General features: G+C 44.9%; 1 protein-coding gene across 1 annotated transcript in view; it reads left to right on the plus strand.

Annotated features, from left to right (window-relative positions):
* Window positions 1-15,240, plus strand: part of PITRM1 (pitrilysin metallopeptidase 1) — a 104,690-nt gene that overhangs the window by 45,667 nt on the left and 43,783 nt on the right. Inside the window, exons 7-11 of the mRNA XM_040352661.1 lie at window positions 590-750; window positions 2,369-2,495; window positions 9,722-9,810; window positions 14,249-14,377; window positions 14,467-14,580. Of these exons, the coding sequence (XP_040208595.1) occupies window positions 590-750; window positions 2,369-2,495; window positions 9,722-9,810; window positions 14,249-14,377; window positions 14,467-14,580 (620 nt within the window). The remainder of the gene's footprint in view (window positions 1-589; window positions 751-2,368; window positions 2,496-9,721; window positions 9,811-14,248; window positions 14,378-14,466; window positions 14,581-15,240) is intronic.

Genomic DNA, 15,240 nt, shown 5'->3' on the forward strand with positions numbered 1-15,240 from the left:
ACTTCCTGTCGGAGAGTGCCAGTGTCCATCACCTGAAGGTACACTATATAACCCATATGTAATGGCTATGCTGCTCTGTGTCCCGTGATGTACTACAAGAAAAGGATTTTTCAGGTAAGCTGTTATTAAAATCCCTTTTTTTTTTTTTTTTTTTTTCACAATCGTGTGTAGGCAAGGCCAGCTTAACAATAATCGGGCTGGGAAAAAAAACGTTGTTTTTTCTAGACCATTAAAAACTGTTGTGTGTACGCGGCATTAGTCTTTTATACTGTCACTTTGACGGTTAAATATCCTAATAGCCAAAGTGTTCCCAACAATGAATGCCTACTTTATCAGTGGCCAAAATGTGACATGCCACCAATGATATCTTATTAGGTTTGGAAAGATTTCACAAAAGAGTAGATGCCAGTTCTGACACAACTGATGTATTCCTTCCTTCTTATTGGCCCCTCTGTGATGCTGAAAGCCACAGTAGTCCCATTGTCATCTGTGCCTTTAGTTGTGTGTTTGTCCTGCATCTTTGCTTGTATGTTTTTTGCGATTCTCTGTTAATTATAACTTTGATGTTTTTTCTCATATTTTCCTTTAGTCAGATAATCAAAGAGTGTTTTCGCAGCAATTACAGAACAAACTTCTTCCTGGTGGTACCTACGCCTTTGTGTCTGGAGGAGATCCGCTAGACATTCCAGATCTCACATGGGAGCAGCTAAAACATTTCCATGCCACTCACTATCACCCAAGCAATGCCAGGTACAGTACCACAGGACAGATGTCTTGGTGCATCATTTTTACCTTTTTACTGCCTCTTCTCCATTTCAGCTGTAAGACTTCTCTTATGTTGGATCTATTCCATCTTCCTGAAAACTGGTTTCAGCAAACTGATGCACCCCAAAAGTGTGTATCTATTGTGCACTCATTTATATCGGTCCAGAAGCTTATAAAGTGGCAGTTCTTGTCCCAGCTAAGAATACCTAACAACATTTTATGCATCTGCCAGATGCAACAGCTACTATTGTAATAGGTTTATTTATGTCTCTTGCACTTCCTCTCCTCCAAGTGTTTTATTATGACTGGTCAGCTATTATGTATGGGTAGTGCCGTGTGGAAAAAAAAAAGGACCATTTATTTTTACCTCTCTGCTTGTGTATTTTTACATGTAGAGAGAAGAAATACAAAAAAGCCGAGCCAGAGAAGAGTAAAATGTTGGGTTGATCAGTAAAAACACAAAGCTAGATAAAAATATCAGGAAGGATTCAATGTCTGGTATTGGGGGGGGGGGGGACGAGCACAAGTGTCTGTAGGATTGCAGATTGTTTGTTTGTTTTACTCCAGCAAGTTCGTGGCAGAGGGCCAGATTCACAGAAGAGATACGACGGCGTATCTCCTGATACGCCGTCGTATCTCTGTGATCCGCCCGTCCTAACTATGCGACAGATTCATAGAATCAGTTCCGCATAGATAGCCCTAAGATCCGACAGGTGTAATTGACTTACACCGTCGGATCTTAGGATGCAATTCTAGGCCGGCCGCTAGGTGGCGATTCCATTGCGGTCGGCGTAGAATATGCAAATGACTAGTTACGGCGATCCACGAAGATCCGCACGTTCATCGCAATCTCGTACGTCGTCGCTAGTCGGTTTTTCCCGTCGCAAAGTTACACCTGCTTTAACATGGCTTATCTTTAGATAAGCCATGTTAAAGTATGGCCGTCGTTCCCGTGTCGAATTTCGATTTTTTTTTTTTTGCGTAAGACGTCCGGGAATACGAAACGCCATAACGCACGTCGCTGTTCAAAAAAAATGTTGGGGCGCCGTAATTTCGCGCAAAGCGCGTCGGGAAATTTTAACACGTAGAATGCGCAGAACGTTCGGCGCGGGAACGCGCCTAATTTAAATGGTGCCCGCCCCATTTGAATTAGGCGGGCTTGCGCCGAGCGGATTTACGTTACACCGCCGCAAGTTTACAGGTAAGAGCTTTGTGAATCAGGCACTTATGCTCTAAACCTGCGGCGGTGTAATGTAAATCAGATACGTTACGCCGCGGGGGAGCAACGTAATTCTCTCTGAATCTGGCCCAGAATTTTTACTTGTGTGACTTGTTCATATTTTTTTTTTTTTTATATTTAGGATTTTTTGAAAAAAAAGAATTCTTGAAGAAATCTGCAAAAGAGCTGCTTTCATCAATAATGTTCACATAACTTGACCCCATTAGAATTTTGGAATATCTACAAATATTGCAACTCTTGTAAAAACCATGTTACTCAGTCCTGTAACTGCCAACTACACAGGCAGCGATTTGAATTTATTGTACCAGCATTATTAAAGCCGAATTCATTCATCATAATAACAAATGTGTGTTCATTTTCCAGGTTCCTTACCTATGGTGATTTCCCCTTGGAGGGGCATTTAAAACAAATCGTTGACGAGGCCTTGGTCAAGTTTAAGGGCATAGACCCCCAAACTGATGTCCCTGCACAGAAGCACTGGGATAAACCGGTTAGTGTTTTCTTGGAGAGCTACTATCAAAATAGTGTTGTATTCTGATAAATTGAGATTTTCCTAGCTTGTGACGGAAAATATTAGTTATATGAAGACAGGAGGCGAGTATCTTGCATTTATCTTTCTTTATTAAATGCTCATAGCAGAAAAATTTTTCTTTATATTTTATGTAATTTGTTAACTTTTCCACCTAAAATGGTGGATAAAAGAAACTACAATTCCCAGCAGTCCCGGCAAGTCTAAGCCACACCTCCCGGTGGTATGTATATAAGGGACTGCTCTGATGTACTTCTTCCTCTTTCTTGAACGAATGGCATAACAGGATACCTCCAGAAACTTCACACCGGAGTCACCGGCCCGTCGATCCTTCTTGTCGTGGTGTCGGAACAAGGTAGTAAATGAACAGCAACCGCGCTGTCAACGACTCCAAACGGAGAAACGGAACAAAACTTCGCCCCAACGGGGGCTCAGGATTCCACTGCTTAAGCGTTAACGATAACTTGATATGGAGATTCAATATCCTGAAAATAGAATAGACAAATATCCGTGATAGGGTGGGTCGGGAGGGAAGATACTCGCCTCCTGTCTTCATATAACTAATATTTTCCGTCACAAGCTAGGAAAATCTCAATTTATATATCAGACAGGAGGCTCATATCTTGCAAGTTCAAAGCTATAACTACATATATATATATATAATCTGTCAGACCATAACAATACATTATACATGCAATATTCAAAACACCCACTGGATGAGTAATGGAACAGTTAGAGATTATACCATATCTTAAGAGTTAATGACAGATAATGAGACATTCTCTGGTCTAAAGTAAAATTGACAAAGTCGATTCTGACGACCAGTCAGCTGCCGCCAAGAGGTCTGAAAGAGAACCCCCTGAAGTAACCACCTTAGTGGCCATAGCCCCCCTGGTCGAGTGTGCGCCAAAGATGGATACATCTATACCCGACATCGCCATCACCAATCTCACCCATCTAGCCAAAGTGGCTGAAGATACCGGATGGTGTGGATGTACGTATGAGACTAACAATTGAGGGAAGTTTGGAGAACGTAGATTTGATGTGCGCAACTCATATGCTTGGAGGCAACGGACCACGCATAACCGTGGGTGCGATAGAAATAGTGGATAGAAAACCGAATGTAATCTCGTCTTGGTTCTGCGAACCACTGAAAACCTAACTCCTTCCGGTGAGAATTGTCGCCTAGAAATATCCAGGGCTCTCACGTCCGAGATTCTTTTTATGGAAATTAGACAAAGTAGCGTAGTCAGTTTAAGGGATAGCATCTTTAAGGAAAGTCGATCGTTGTCTTCCCACGAGGAAAATAGTTGGAGGACCTTGGAGACATCCCAGGTGGACTGGTAGCGTGGACGGGGTGGACGTGTATATTTAATGCCACGTAGTAAGCGACATACCAAAGGGTGTCGGCCGATAGGTAAACAGTCTACTGGAGAATGATAAGCTGAGATAGCAGACCTATAAACGTTAAGGGAACTGTATGATTTTCCCGATTCGTAAGATTCTGCTAGATAGTTTACCACCGAGGCGACAGAAGCCTGAGTGGGATCAATCTGTTGTCTATCACACCAACGAATCCATAGTCCCCAGGCAGATCGATATGCCGATCTAGTCCCTGGGGCCCAGGCCAGGGCGAGGAGGTCTCTAGCTGATTGCGAAAGGTCTGTACCCGATTCTGGCATCCCGAAACCAACCATGCCAGGAGAAGCAGTTTGCCTCCCAGAAGTAATGGGTGTAGACCCTTGGTCGGATTTGTCAGCAGATGTGTTGAGTGGGGAAGGAGTCTGGGGTAGTCGATCGACATTCCCAGAATCAGAGGGAACCACGGTTGTGTCGGCCACCAAGGAGTGATTAGAACAAGCGTCGCCCTCTGAGAGGCTATGTGAAGGAGAAGCCTGGTGATCAGCGTGAATGGTGGAAACGCATAATGTATTCCCTCGGACCACCTCTGGAGAAATGCGTCCACTGCCATTGCTTCCGGATCCGGTCTCCAGCTGTAGAAGTGGGGTAACTGTCGATTGAGTCTGGAGGCGAACAGATCCGTGTGAAACGGACCCCAGAGATCTTGTAGGACCCGAAAAACCGATCTGTCCAATCTCCAATCGCTGGAATCTGTCAGATATCGGGAGTTCCAGTCTGCCACACAATTGGACGTCCCTGGAATGTATTCCGCCACCGGGATAATGTCGCGAGATAGGCAAAATCTCCAGAATTCGGATGCGATGTCCGCTAGCAGTTTGGATTTCGCGCCCCCTAGGCGATTGATATATTGCACCGCCGCCACGTTGTCCATGCGTAAAAGAACGCAACAGTTGGAGCTCTGAGAGAGAAAACTCCTGACAGCGAAGAGAGCCGCCAGTAACTCCAACGCATTGATGTGGAAAGCGGATTCGTTTACTGACCAAGTCCCTCCTGTGGTGTGAATGCCACAACGAGCTCCCCAGCCCTGTCGACTCGCATCTGATTCTAAGATGACGTCCGGTCGAGAGCTGAAGATTGTCTTGCCATTCCACTCGACTGCATGTCGCAGCCACCACCGCAGTTCTTCTTCCGATTCCGAACAAAGATTGACCTTGTCCGAATAACGGAGGCCTTGCCGTAAATGGAGGGTCTTGAGCCGTTGTAAGGCCCGATAATGTAATGGGGCTGGGAAAATTGCCTGAATGGAGGCCGATAGAAGCCCGACTACGCGTGAGAGGACTCTCAAGGATACCTGACCTTTGCGTAAAACCGTTCTGATTTCTTTCCTGATCAAGGCCAATTTGGATTTGGGTAAGCGTAAGACAGCCTGTCTGGTGTCCACAGAAAACCCCAAAAACTCCATTTCTTGGGCTGGAGATAGTACCGACTTTGAGTGGTTGATCAGGAACCCCAGATCCTGCAAGAGTGACACTGTCCAACGTTTGTGTAGCTCGGCCTGTGTTTTGGAACGGGCCATAATTAGAAGGTCGTCCAGATAAATTATCAAGCGGACTCCTCTGCATCGTAGTGCTGCCACCACCGGTTTCATAATTTTGGTGAAACACCATGGGGCTGACGATAGGCCGAAGGGTAGGCAAGTGAACTGCCACATGCGATCTCTCCATATAAATCTTAGGAAATTTTGAGATGATTGGTGCATAGGGACCGTTAGGTACGCATCTTTGAGGTCTATCTTGACCAGCCAATCTCCCGGGACGAGGAGATCTCTCAAAAAATGTATTCCTTCCATTTTGAAGTGACGATACGTCACAAATTGGTTTAGTTCTTTCAAATTGATCACCGGTCGGTAACCTCCGTCTTTCTTCCTTACTAAGAAGAGGTTGCTCACGAACCCGGGAGATAAAGGGTCTACTTCTACCACCGCCTGTTTTGAAACTAGTTCCTGCAGTTCCTCGTCTATGAGGTGTACGTTCTGAGTTGAAAGATGTATGGGTCGGGGTTGGATAGGCCTGATCGGTTGAGATATAAAGTCTATTTGATAGCCCGCTACTGCGGCCAGTATCCACACGTCTGTTGTAATCGTGTACCAGACGTGGGAAAAATGTCTCAGCCTGCCCCCTACAGGTATATGCGTGTGGTAATTCGTAGATGCACTTACCGGTGTATGGACGGGATCTGGGGAAACCTCTGCCACCGCGTCCTCTCCATGGGCGTCCTCTAGGAGGGAAGAATGGAGCTGGTTGTGCCACCGGTACGGGATACTGCTGTTGTACTGGTGCATAAGCTCGAGCGGGTGCCCTAGGGTAGGCCCTGTAGTAATTGTTTCGGCCGGCAGATCGGCCTCTTCCTCTGCCGGCCTTGTTAAAAACCTTAGGGCCATATCCGGATTTCTTTAGAGAAGTCTGAGCCTTGTCTAGACTATTAAAGAGGCCCACAAACCGGTTGATGTTTTTCATCAAATCGTCTCCGAATAGGAGACCTTCTGCTGATGGGCCAGGTTCTGCTTCCGCTAAGTGCGAGAGTTGCGGATCAAGCTTCATCAAAATGGACCTGCGGCGTTCAACCGCGCAGGACGTGTTGGCTGAGCCCAACAGACAGATGGCCCGTTGTGCCCATCCTCTCAGTTGGCCTAAATCCACTGAACTTTCAGTGGCGGCTGCCTGCTCCGATAAATTAAGTATTTTTGTTAAGGGACCTAACAGGTCTAAAATGCGATCCTGGATCGTTTTGAAAGAGCGTTCTATGCCCTTCTTAGCATACTTGCCCGATTTTTGTCAGGTATTTTAGCAATACAGGGTCAATTTCCGGAGTAGCTGTCACCTTTTTAGGAATGACAGGTCTGGGGCACTCCGCTCTCAGTTTATTTCTGTTTGTTCTATCTAAGGACCTCCTAGTCCAGTGTTCCACATATTGGGACACTTGCGGAAGGGGTGCCCAGTCCCTGGATCTGGGGTGAGAAATATTTTCCGGGTTAAAAAATGGCTCCCCAAGGGAGTCCAGGAGTATTTCGGATGGTATATCCGCATTGGCTTCCATCTCAGTAGCCAGTTGCCCAGCCTCCTCCTGTTCATAATCAGAGTCATCAGCTGCTGACGACAGTGATACTTCGGAAGTCTCCTCATCCGAATCCTCATTAAATGAGTCTGGTTTGGCTCGATGGGTAAGTTTAAATTTCTTTTGGGGAAACTCCTTGGATCTCAAGGGTCGCTCATTGTCAGGGAGGCTGGGTCGGCAGGCCGTGGAGGGTCCTGCCTCCTGCAGTGATTGTACTTCCCCTGCCGGGGAGTCGATGCAAGTATTTAAGTGCTTGCGTTTGCAAGGTGCTTTGCCCTGTTTAACCACCTCTGTCTGGGTACTGGGGGGGTTAAAATTATGTGCCAAGGCAGCCTGGATGGAGCTATTGATGAGCTCTCGTATCTGGGTCGCAGTAAATAGCTGCGGATTCTCAGGATCTGAACCTGGACCTGATTGATCCTTCAGTACCACTCCAGATCGTTCTGCCATGTTAAATTATATTGAAATACAGTACAGAAAGTCCTAATTATAGTACCTAAAACGGACCACTCTGCTATGAGTGCTCCGTTCGCATCAACTATCCTTTGATAAAAGTATAAAAATTGCTCGTCAGAGATCTAAGGGAGGGGTCACTCCTATGAGTGCTCCGATTTGCTAATAAGGTAATTAGGTAAACTTATCTGCAGGGAAACTGCCGGGCCGTGACCTGTCAGAAGCACCGCTCTCCGCACACTTGAGGCTAGTTCAAAGCTGCGCAGTCCAGCTCAAAAAATGCAGTCTCGTGAGACTGCAGCGAGCCGCGATTGGTTGAGAGACTCCCTCAGTCCCGCCCCTAGGAGTGCCGGGCGGGAGAGAGGGAAACGAGAGCGCGCGTGAAGGAGCGTGTCCTGTGAAGGAGAAGCTGCTAACGAGGCGGCCAACAAGATGGCGTCGAAGTCTCGCGAGATTACGGAGGTCCGTGAAAATACCGATCTGAGGTAAATTCACCGAAGTCGGAAGGCGCAAGCAAGGGACCCAGATTGTCCGCACCGAACGGGTGCTGACCGGAAGGTTGCGACCCAAGAGGGTCATACAAGGTGTTAAACCCCTCTATCCCAAGCGATGCAGAGCCAAAAACCCCGCGAATCGGTACCAAACTGGAGGGAGGGGGGGGGGAATCCCCCGACCCAAAACCAACGCAGATAGTATTAAACCATAATATCAGTGAAAACAATCCAATAAATAAATTATACAACAATGAAATAAATGATCAATGAAATAAATGATCAAACTACTTAGAGGGAGAGTGGGGGGGGGGGGGGGGGGGGGGGGGGGGTCCTAGACCCAATACCAAATGCCAACAATGTTAATACTAGTAATAATAATCAGTAAAACAATCAAATAAATATCAAATGAAATAATTGAGTAGACTGTCTCTACTTATCTTTTTCTCGCCATGAGCAGAAAGAAAGAGGAAGAAGTACATCAGAGCAGTCCCTTATATACATACCACCGGGAGGTGTGGCTTAGACTTGCCGGGACTGCTGGGAATTGTAGTTTCTTTTATCCACCATTTTAGGTGGAAAAGTTAACAAATTACATAAAATATAAAGAAAAATTTTTCTGCTATGAGCATTTAATAAAGAAAGATAAATGCAAGATATGAGCCTCCTGTCTGATATATAACTGTATTTATGTAATGATAGTATTCAGTTATATATAATCAAGTGAAAAAATTTGAAGATACCGCGCTATCTAGGTGGATAATGAATATATGAATGCAAGCAGCTTAAAGTGTGAGATACCCACAAACAAAATAGTACAATAGAAAAATAGCTGCGCAACTAATGTGAATACTATAGTAGTGTTAGTACAAAGTAAATAAAACAAATCTTTCACCCATACATGGGATGTTACATTGATATTGAGACAAATTATACATGTGAAAGTCTATTGTTCAAACAAGGACGAAGTCTTATGAGACGAAACGGTGTAGGGTGGCGGCGTGCTGACGTCTAGAAACCGCATACTGTGTCCCGGAGTGAACGGGTTGTGCTAGCCACCCGGCTATATTTTCACTGCGAATTGTATCTACATTCTTGTAAGTGTGATTTTAATCTTTTTAAATAAATCGTTATATGGGTTCATACTATGTAGCTTTTTTCTTCTCCATATTGGTTTCTATCTACATTGGTTACCGGTCCACTGTGGGAGAAGTTTTTGGCTCTTGGATATCCTGCCACGTAACCCCCTGGCTGGGGAGTAAGCCGTCTGCTGTCAGAAGATCTCTAGTTGGGATCTTTCCTTCTGGTAAGGGACAGTGTGATTAAGAGGTGGAGGTGTCCTGTCTATCCATGCACTTTTCTGAGGTTCATGCATTTTTGATGTCACAATCTGCTTGAATGGGAAAAGGAATTTTCTACTATCAAATTACCATCAGATGCACTTTTTTGTTGTTTGAACAATAGACTTTCACATGTTTAATTTGTCTCAATATCAATGTAACAACCCATGTATGGGTGAAAGATTTGTTTTATTTACTTTGTACTAACACTACTATAGTGTTCACATTAGTTGCGCAGCTATTTTTCTATATATATATATATATATATATATATATATATATATAAAAAATTTTTTGCTGTGAGTCTTGGTGCAAATCATGTAAAGGTAAGTGTGAATATCACTTGTATTAGTGCTACGCTTTATTAAGTGCCACCATATTACAGATTGCTTAGAAACCGTATATTAAAATGACCTGTCATTTACAGAGAGAATATCAGGTCACCTGTGCTGTAGACACGTTTGCACCAGATCCATCCAAACAGACGATGCTCAGCATTAGCTTTCTGACGGCCGAGTAAGTATCCAACTCCTTACAGGAAGATTTGGCTAAAACGGGTCAAACTTTTTCAATATGAGAAATCGTGTATTGCTTGAAAGAGGCAGGCAGACGTCAGATGAACATTAACCACTTCCTGATTTGTGTGTATTTTGTATGTGTATAAAATATGAATATTATATTTGATAAATAAGATATTCAGGAAGTGGTGTTGATATCAGGATCATGGCCTCTTGGCATGACCCTGATGTCATGGAAATGCAGTTTCTTGTAAAAGACTGGCAAGCCCAGAGGCCCAATTACCGTATTTATCGGCGTATAACACGCACCCCAATTTAAGAGGGAAGTTTCAGGAAAAAAAACGTAAAAAAAATAATAAACCACAAAATAATGGTCAGTGTCCATCTTCAGCCTCAATGCAGCCAGCCTATTTCTCCATCTGCAGCATGATGCCCGTTTGCAGACCCACCATCTCCTCGTACAGCCATCATCTCATACAGCCTTCATCTCCTGTTCACTTGGCGTCGACAGTCACATACACAGTCCTGCCTCCACCATTGGCATTGGACCAGCTCCTGCGATTGACAGAACACTGGTCCAATGCCAGTGGTGGAGGCAGGACTGTGTGTGTGACGTCGGAGCCGAGTAAACGGGAGATGAAGGCTCGGTGAATTCCGGCGGCACTCGTTCCCCTCCGAGTCCGAGGTACACTATCAGTGTATAATGGGGGTGCGCATCTTAACTGGGCTCACGATTCGATTACGATTATATAGTCTTCGATTCTGCGATGCATCACGATTGCTGACGCGCTTCCACTTCCGCTTGGGCCGCCTAGGCGGCCCTTCCTCCAAGCAATCTTCTGAGACACGTCACAGGTCCCAGAAGATTGGCTGGCCAATGGCAGAACGCAGTGTGCACTCGACCATGAAGCTGTAAGCTGTCATGGCCGAGTGCCCACAGTAGATTTCGAGAGGAGGGGGAGATGAGTGGAGCTCCAGGAGGCCGCATCGATGGACCGTGGGACAGGTGAGTGACGGTTTAATAATAGTCAGCAGCTGCACTTTTTTTGTAGCTGCTGATTAAAAAGTGCACTACAGGGTACAGGAATACACACACACACACACACACACACACACACGGCTGCTGGGAGGTCACACAACTGACAAACAGCCTGTGTGCTGACATTTCTCTGGGCTTTGCACATTCCAGCACACTAGGAGTTAACACAGTGGAATGTGCAGAGCCAGAGAAATGCCAGCACAAACAGAGCATGTGTAGGAGTCAGACTGCTGATAAAATACCTGTGGTAATAAATGCCGTTATAATCCATTAAGTGGCCACTGCTGTATGTGCTTTTTAAAACCTATGCAGATTCATACCTCATGTCTCCGTGTGTGTATATAACTGTATATGCCCCTCATGTGACTACGTGGTCCGGCCTGCCTCTCTCCTCAAGTCTTGCATCTCTCCTGACATCCGTTCTCAACCCCGCCCATTGTCTTTAGCTAAAGTAACCGATCACAAGAGAGGCGGGCGGGGCTGACGTCAGAAGAGACTTGAGACGAGGGATGTGAGAGGAGAGGTGGGCCGGACCACATGATCGCATGTACAGTTATATACACACGGAGCTAGGAGGTATGAATCTGCATATATTTAAAAAAAGCACATACATGGCCACTTAATGGATTATAACGCGCATTTATTACAAAACTAGTATTTTTAAAGACCTGCACGAAGCGATCTCCTGGGAGGGGCGGGGCATGTCGGATGACGTCACGGACATCGATTATTGGGGTCGCATGCATCGCTGCCGCATCGGCGACCCCCCCCCCCCGAATCGCGATGCAGCGATTAAATTCAGCACCCCTAGTGTATAACACGCACCTGTGATTTCCCCCCCTATTTTCAGGGGGGAAAAGTGTGTGTTATATGTCGATTTAAATACGGTACTTAAACCAGCATTGTAGCAAAGTGTAATTTCTTCAGTGTTGTCGCATTAAAAGATCTAATAAAACATTTACAAAAATTTGAGGGGTGTTCTCACTTTTGTGAGATACAGTGTGTGTGTGTGTGTGTGTGTGTGTGTGTGTGTGTGTGTGTATATATATAATCACACACACACACCTGTACTACTTGAACTGGCGTGGCCTAGAATTTCAAATGATGGCCGCTAGATACCACTACTAGCACCCAAATAAAATAGACGCTCACCTAAGTCCAATTTAGCAAGACTCCATAATAATAGTGCAGCGTGCGTTTCAGGATCAATCCACCAGTGGCGTAGAGCATTCGTCGTCCGTATAAACAATTTGAAGAATTGGGGTGTTTATGTAAGTGGAAGAGGCCAGGGTGCCCATGAACTTCAGAGGAAAATGTGCAATGAATTCAATAGTGTTGTTTTTTCCAGCGAAGCCTGAACAAGTCCGCTCGTCCTGCTAGCCGAGAACATTCAATCCCTAATGCGACTGTTTGACGTGTGTTAAGACAGTGTTTGCTTCTGAAGTCATATCCGTTTCAACTAGTGCAAGCTCTTTGTCGCAAGTGACAGAAGAAAGCGTTTTTAGATTTCTGTCATATGCGTTTAGATGCCATGGAGGGCGACAGATTAGTTTCGCAATGTTTGCATATGGGAACATTTGAGTGAACCTAGCTAGTAGTTTTTAATTTTATGTGACTGTAAAACATTTTTATTATTGAATATATATAATTAAGGGTGCAACGGATCAAAAAACTCTCAGTTCGGATCGTTCCTCGCATCAGAGCCACGGATCGGATAATTTTTCGGATCACCACATATATAGTCCCCACTGTAATGTCCACATCCTCTCCCCTCATCTCCCCCACTGTAATGTCCACATCTCCCCAGTCAGCGCCGATCTGGGAAGCTCACCAGCCGGGTGTACCAAGATGGCCGCCGCTCCGGAGCTAGGCCGAAGCCGTGGCTTTTCCTATGGGCTCAATCCGCGGATTGCGTGGTGTGCCGATCCGCGGACGTTGACCCATTCGGATCACAGATCAATGACAACCCGTTGCGCCCCTAATGTATATGTGCCAGAAATTTAGTTGGGGGGGGGCTTCAGCTTTAATTGTGCATGTATGAAAATGAACAGTGACCTTTTTTACCATTTTGTTCTATAAGGTTATTGGGGCGTCCTCGGCTTTGAGCGGTGATATCTGAATGATGCCTGCAGCTGCAGGCATCATTCAGATATCGCCGTCTTCAGCCGGCGATTCTGTGCACCAGAAGAACGATCAAAGCGACGGTTCCGCCACTCGATCGTTCTTCTAGGCAGCGGGAGGGGACGCCCTCCCGCCGCCATCCGGTGCTTCTCCGGGCTCTCCCGTGCCATCGGGGGCCCGGAGAGCGAATCGGCCGGCGCTTGTTGGTGAACCATAGAGATGACTGGTGACAAGACGGTCACAGTCATCTCTATGACCGTCAGAGGACCGGGCGCGACGTTATGACGTCACGCCCAGTACCCGAAAGTAAACAAAGCCGCTATCACGGCTGTCGGCATGTAATCAGTGATTTTTTTTTTTTCACCGATTTCATGCTTGTAAGGCTGTAGGGTCTTATTGACCCCACATCTCTCCATAAAGAGGACCTGTCACAGTGATTCTTATTACAAGGGATGTTTACATTCCTTGTAATAGGAATAAAAGTGATAAAAAAAATAAAATGTAAAAAAAAATGAAAAAAAAAAAAAAAAAATGAAGTAAAAAAAAAAGGAATAAAATGATTTAAAAAAAATTAAAAACGCCCCTGTCCCGGTCGCTCGCGTGCAGAAGCGAACGCGCATGCAAGTCCCGCCCACATATGTAAACACCGTTCAAACCACACATGTGAGGTATCATCGCGTGTGTTAGAGCGTGTGCAACAATTCTAGCACTAGATCTCCTCTGTAACTCAAAAATAGTAACCTGTAAAAAAAAATTAAGCGTCGCCTATGGAGATTTTTAAGTACCGAAGTTTGGCGCCATTCCATGAGTGTGCGCAATTTTAAAGCGTGACATGTTGGGTATCTATTTACTCGGCGTAACATCGTCTTTCACATTTATACAAAAAAATTGGGCTTACCTTACTGTTTTGTAATTTTTTAACTCATGAAACAGTTTTTTTTCCTTTAAAAAGGGCGTTTGAAAAATGTATTGCGCAAATTCCGTGCGAGGGAAAAAAAGTTGCAATGACTACCATTTTATTCCCTAGGGTGTCTGCTAAAAAAAAATATATATATATATAATATTTGGGGGTTCTGATTTAATTTTGTAGCAAAATTTTTTTATTTTTTACATAAGTAGAAAAGTGCCAAAATAGGCCCGGTATCGAAGTAGTTAAATTTCATTTTTGGAAGAAATTGTAACATGCATACCATATTTGCGATATATAGTGTGTGTGTGTGTGTGTGTGACAAAAGGAACTTATGGACTTAAACATGGATTGTATTATGTGCTCTAGGCTAACAGACGTTTTTGAAGTCTTTACTTTGGGCCTTCTGTCTATCTTGCTGGTTGAAGGACCAAATTCTCCTTTCTACAAAGCCTTACTGGAAGCCCAGCTTGGCTCAGCTATGTCTCCAGACGTTGGGTAAGCACTTAAATCCTTTTAGAAGTGTCATTCGCTGAGTGTTGGAACCGGTATTAGATGTGATTTCTCCTCCTTTTTGTTGATTTCAGAATGAACAGATCCACTAAAGATACATATTTCAGCTTTGGATTACAAGGAGTAGCCGAATCGGATATAAACACTGTGAAAGAAACCATCGCTAAAACCTTTGAGGAGGTGGTGCAGTGAGTGTTTATAAGGTTTTGTTGTGAAGAATGATGAAATGGCAGGGAAATGTCTTATTTGGGATCATTCAATGCCACAAGACTGAGTATTTCTTCCTTCCCCAATAACCAATCAAACAGTGCTTGGTGGACCAGTCTGGCCATTGAATACAAAAATACTATGGCCCGGATTCAGATACAATTGTGTATCTATCGGCGGGCGTAACGTATCTCAGATACGTTACGCCGCCGTAACTTGGGGCGCAAGTTCCGTATTCATAAAGAACTTGCGTCCTAAGTTACAGCGGCGTAGCGTATGTGGTGCGGCGTAAGCCCGTCTAATTCAAATGTGGATGATGTGGGCGTGTTTTATTCAAATTAATTGTGACCCCATGTATTTGACGTTTTTTACGAACGGCGACTGCGCCGTCCGTGAAAGAATCCCAGTGCGCATGCTCAAAATTACGCCGCAAATCGCCAGTGCTTTCGACGTGAACGTAAATTACGCACAGCCCTCTTCGCGAACGACTTGCGCAAACGACGTAATCGATGGAAAATTTTACGCTGGCCCGATGTCCATACTTAACATAGGATACGCCTCATATAGCAGGGGTAACTTTACGCCGGAAAAAGCCTGACGTAAAAAAATGCGCCAGACGTACGTTTCTGAATCGGCGTATC

The sequence above is a fragment of the Rana temporaria genome, chromosome 5 (assembly GCF_905171775.1).
Source record: "Rana temporaria chromosome 5, aRanTem1.1, whole genome shotgun sequence".
In the NCBI taxonomy this organism is placed as follows: domain Eukaryota; kingdom Metazoa; phylum Chordata; class Amphibia; order Anura; family Ranidae; genus Rana; species Rana temporaria.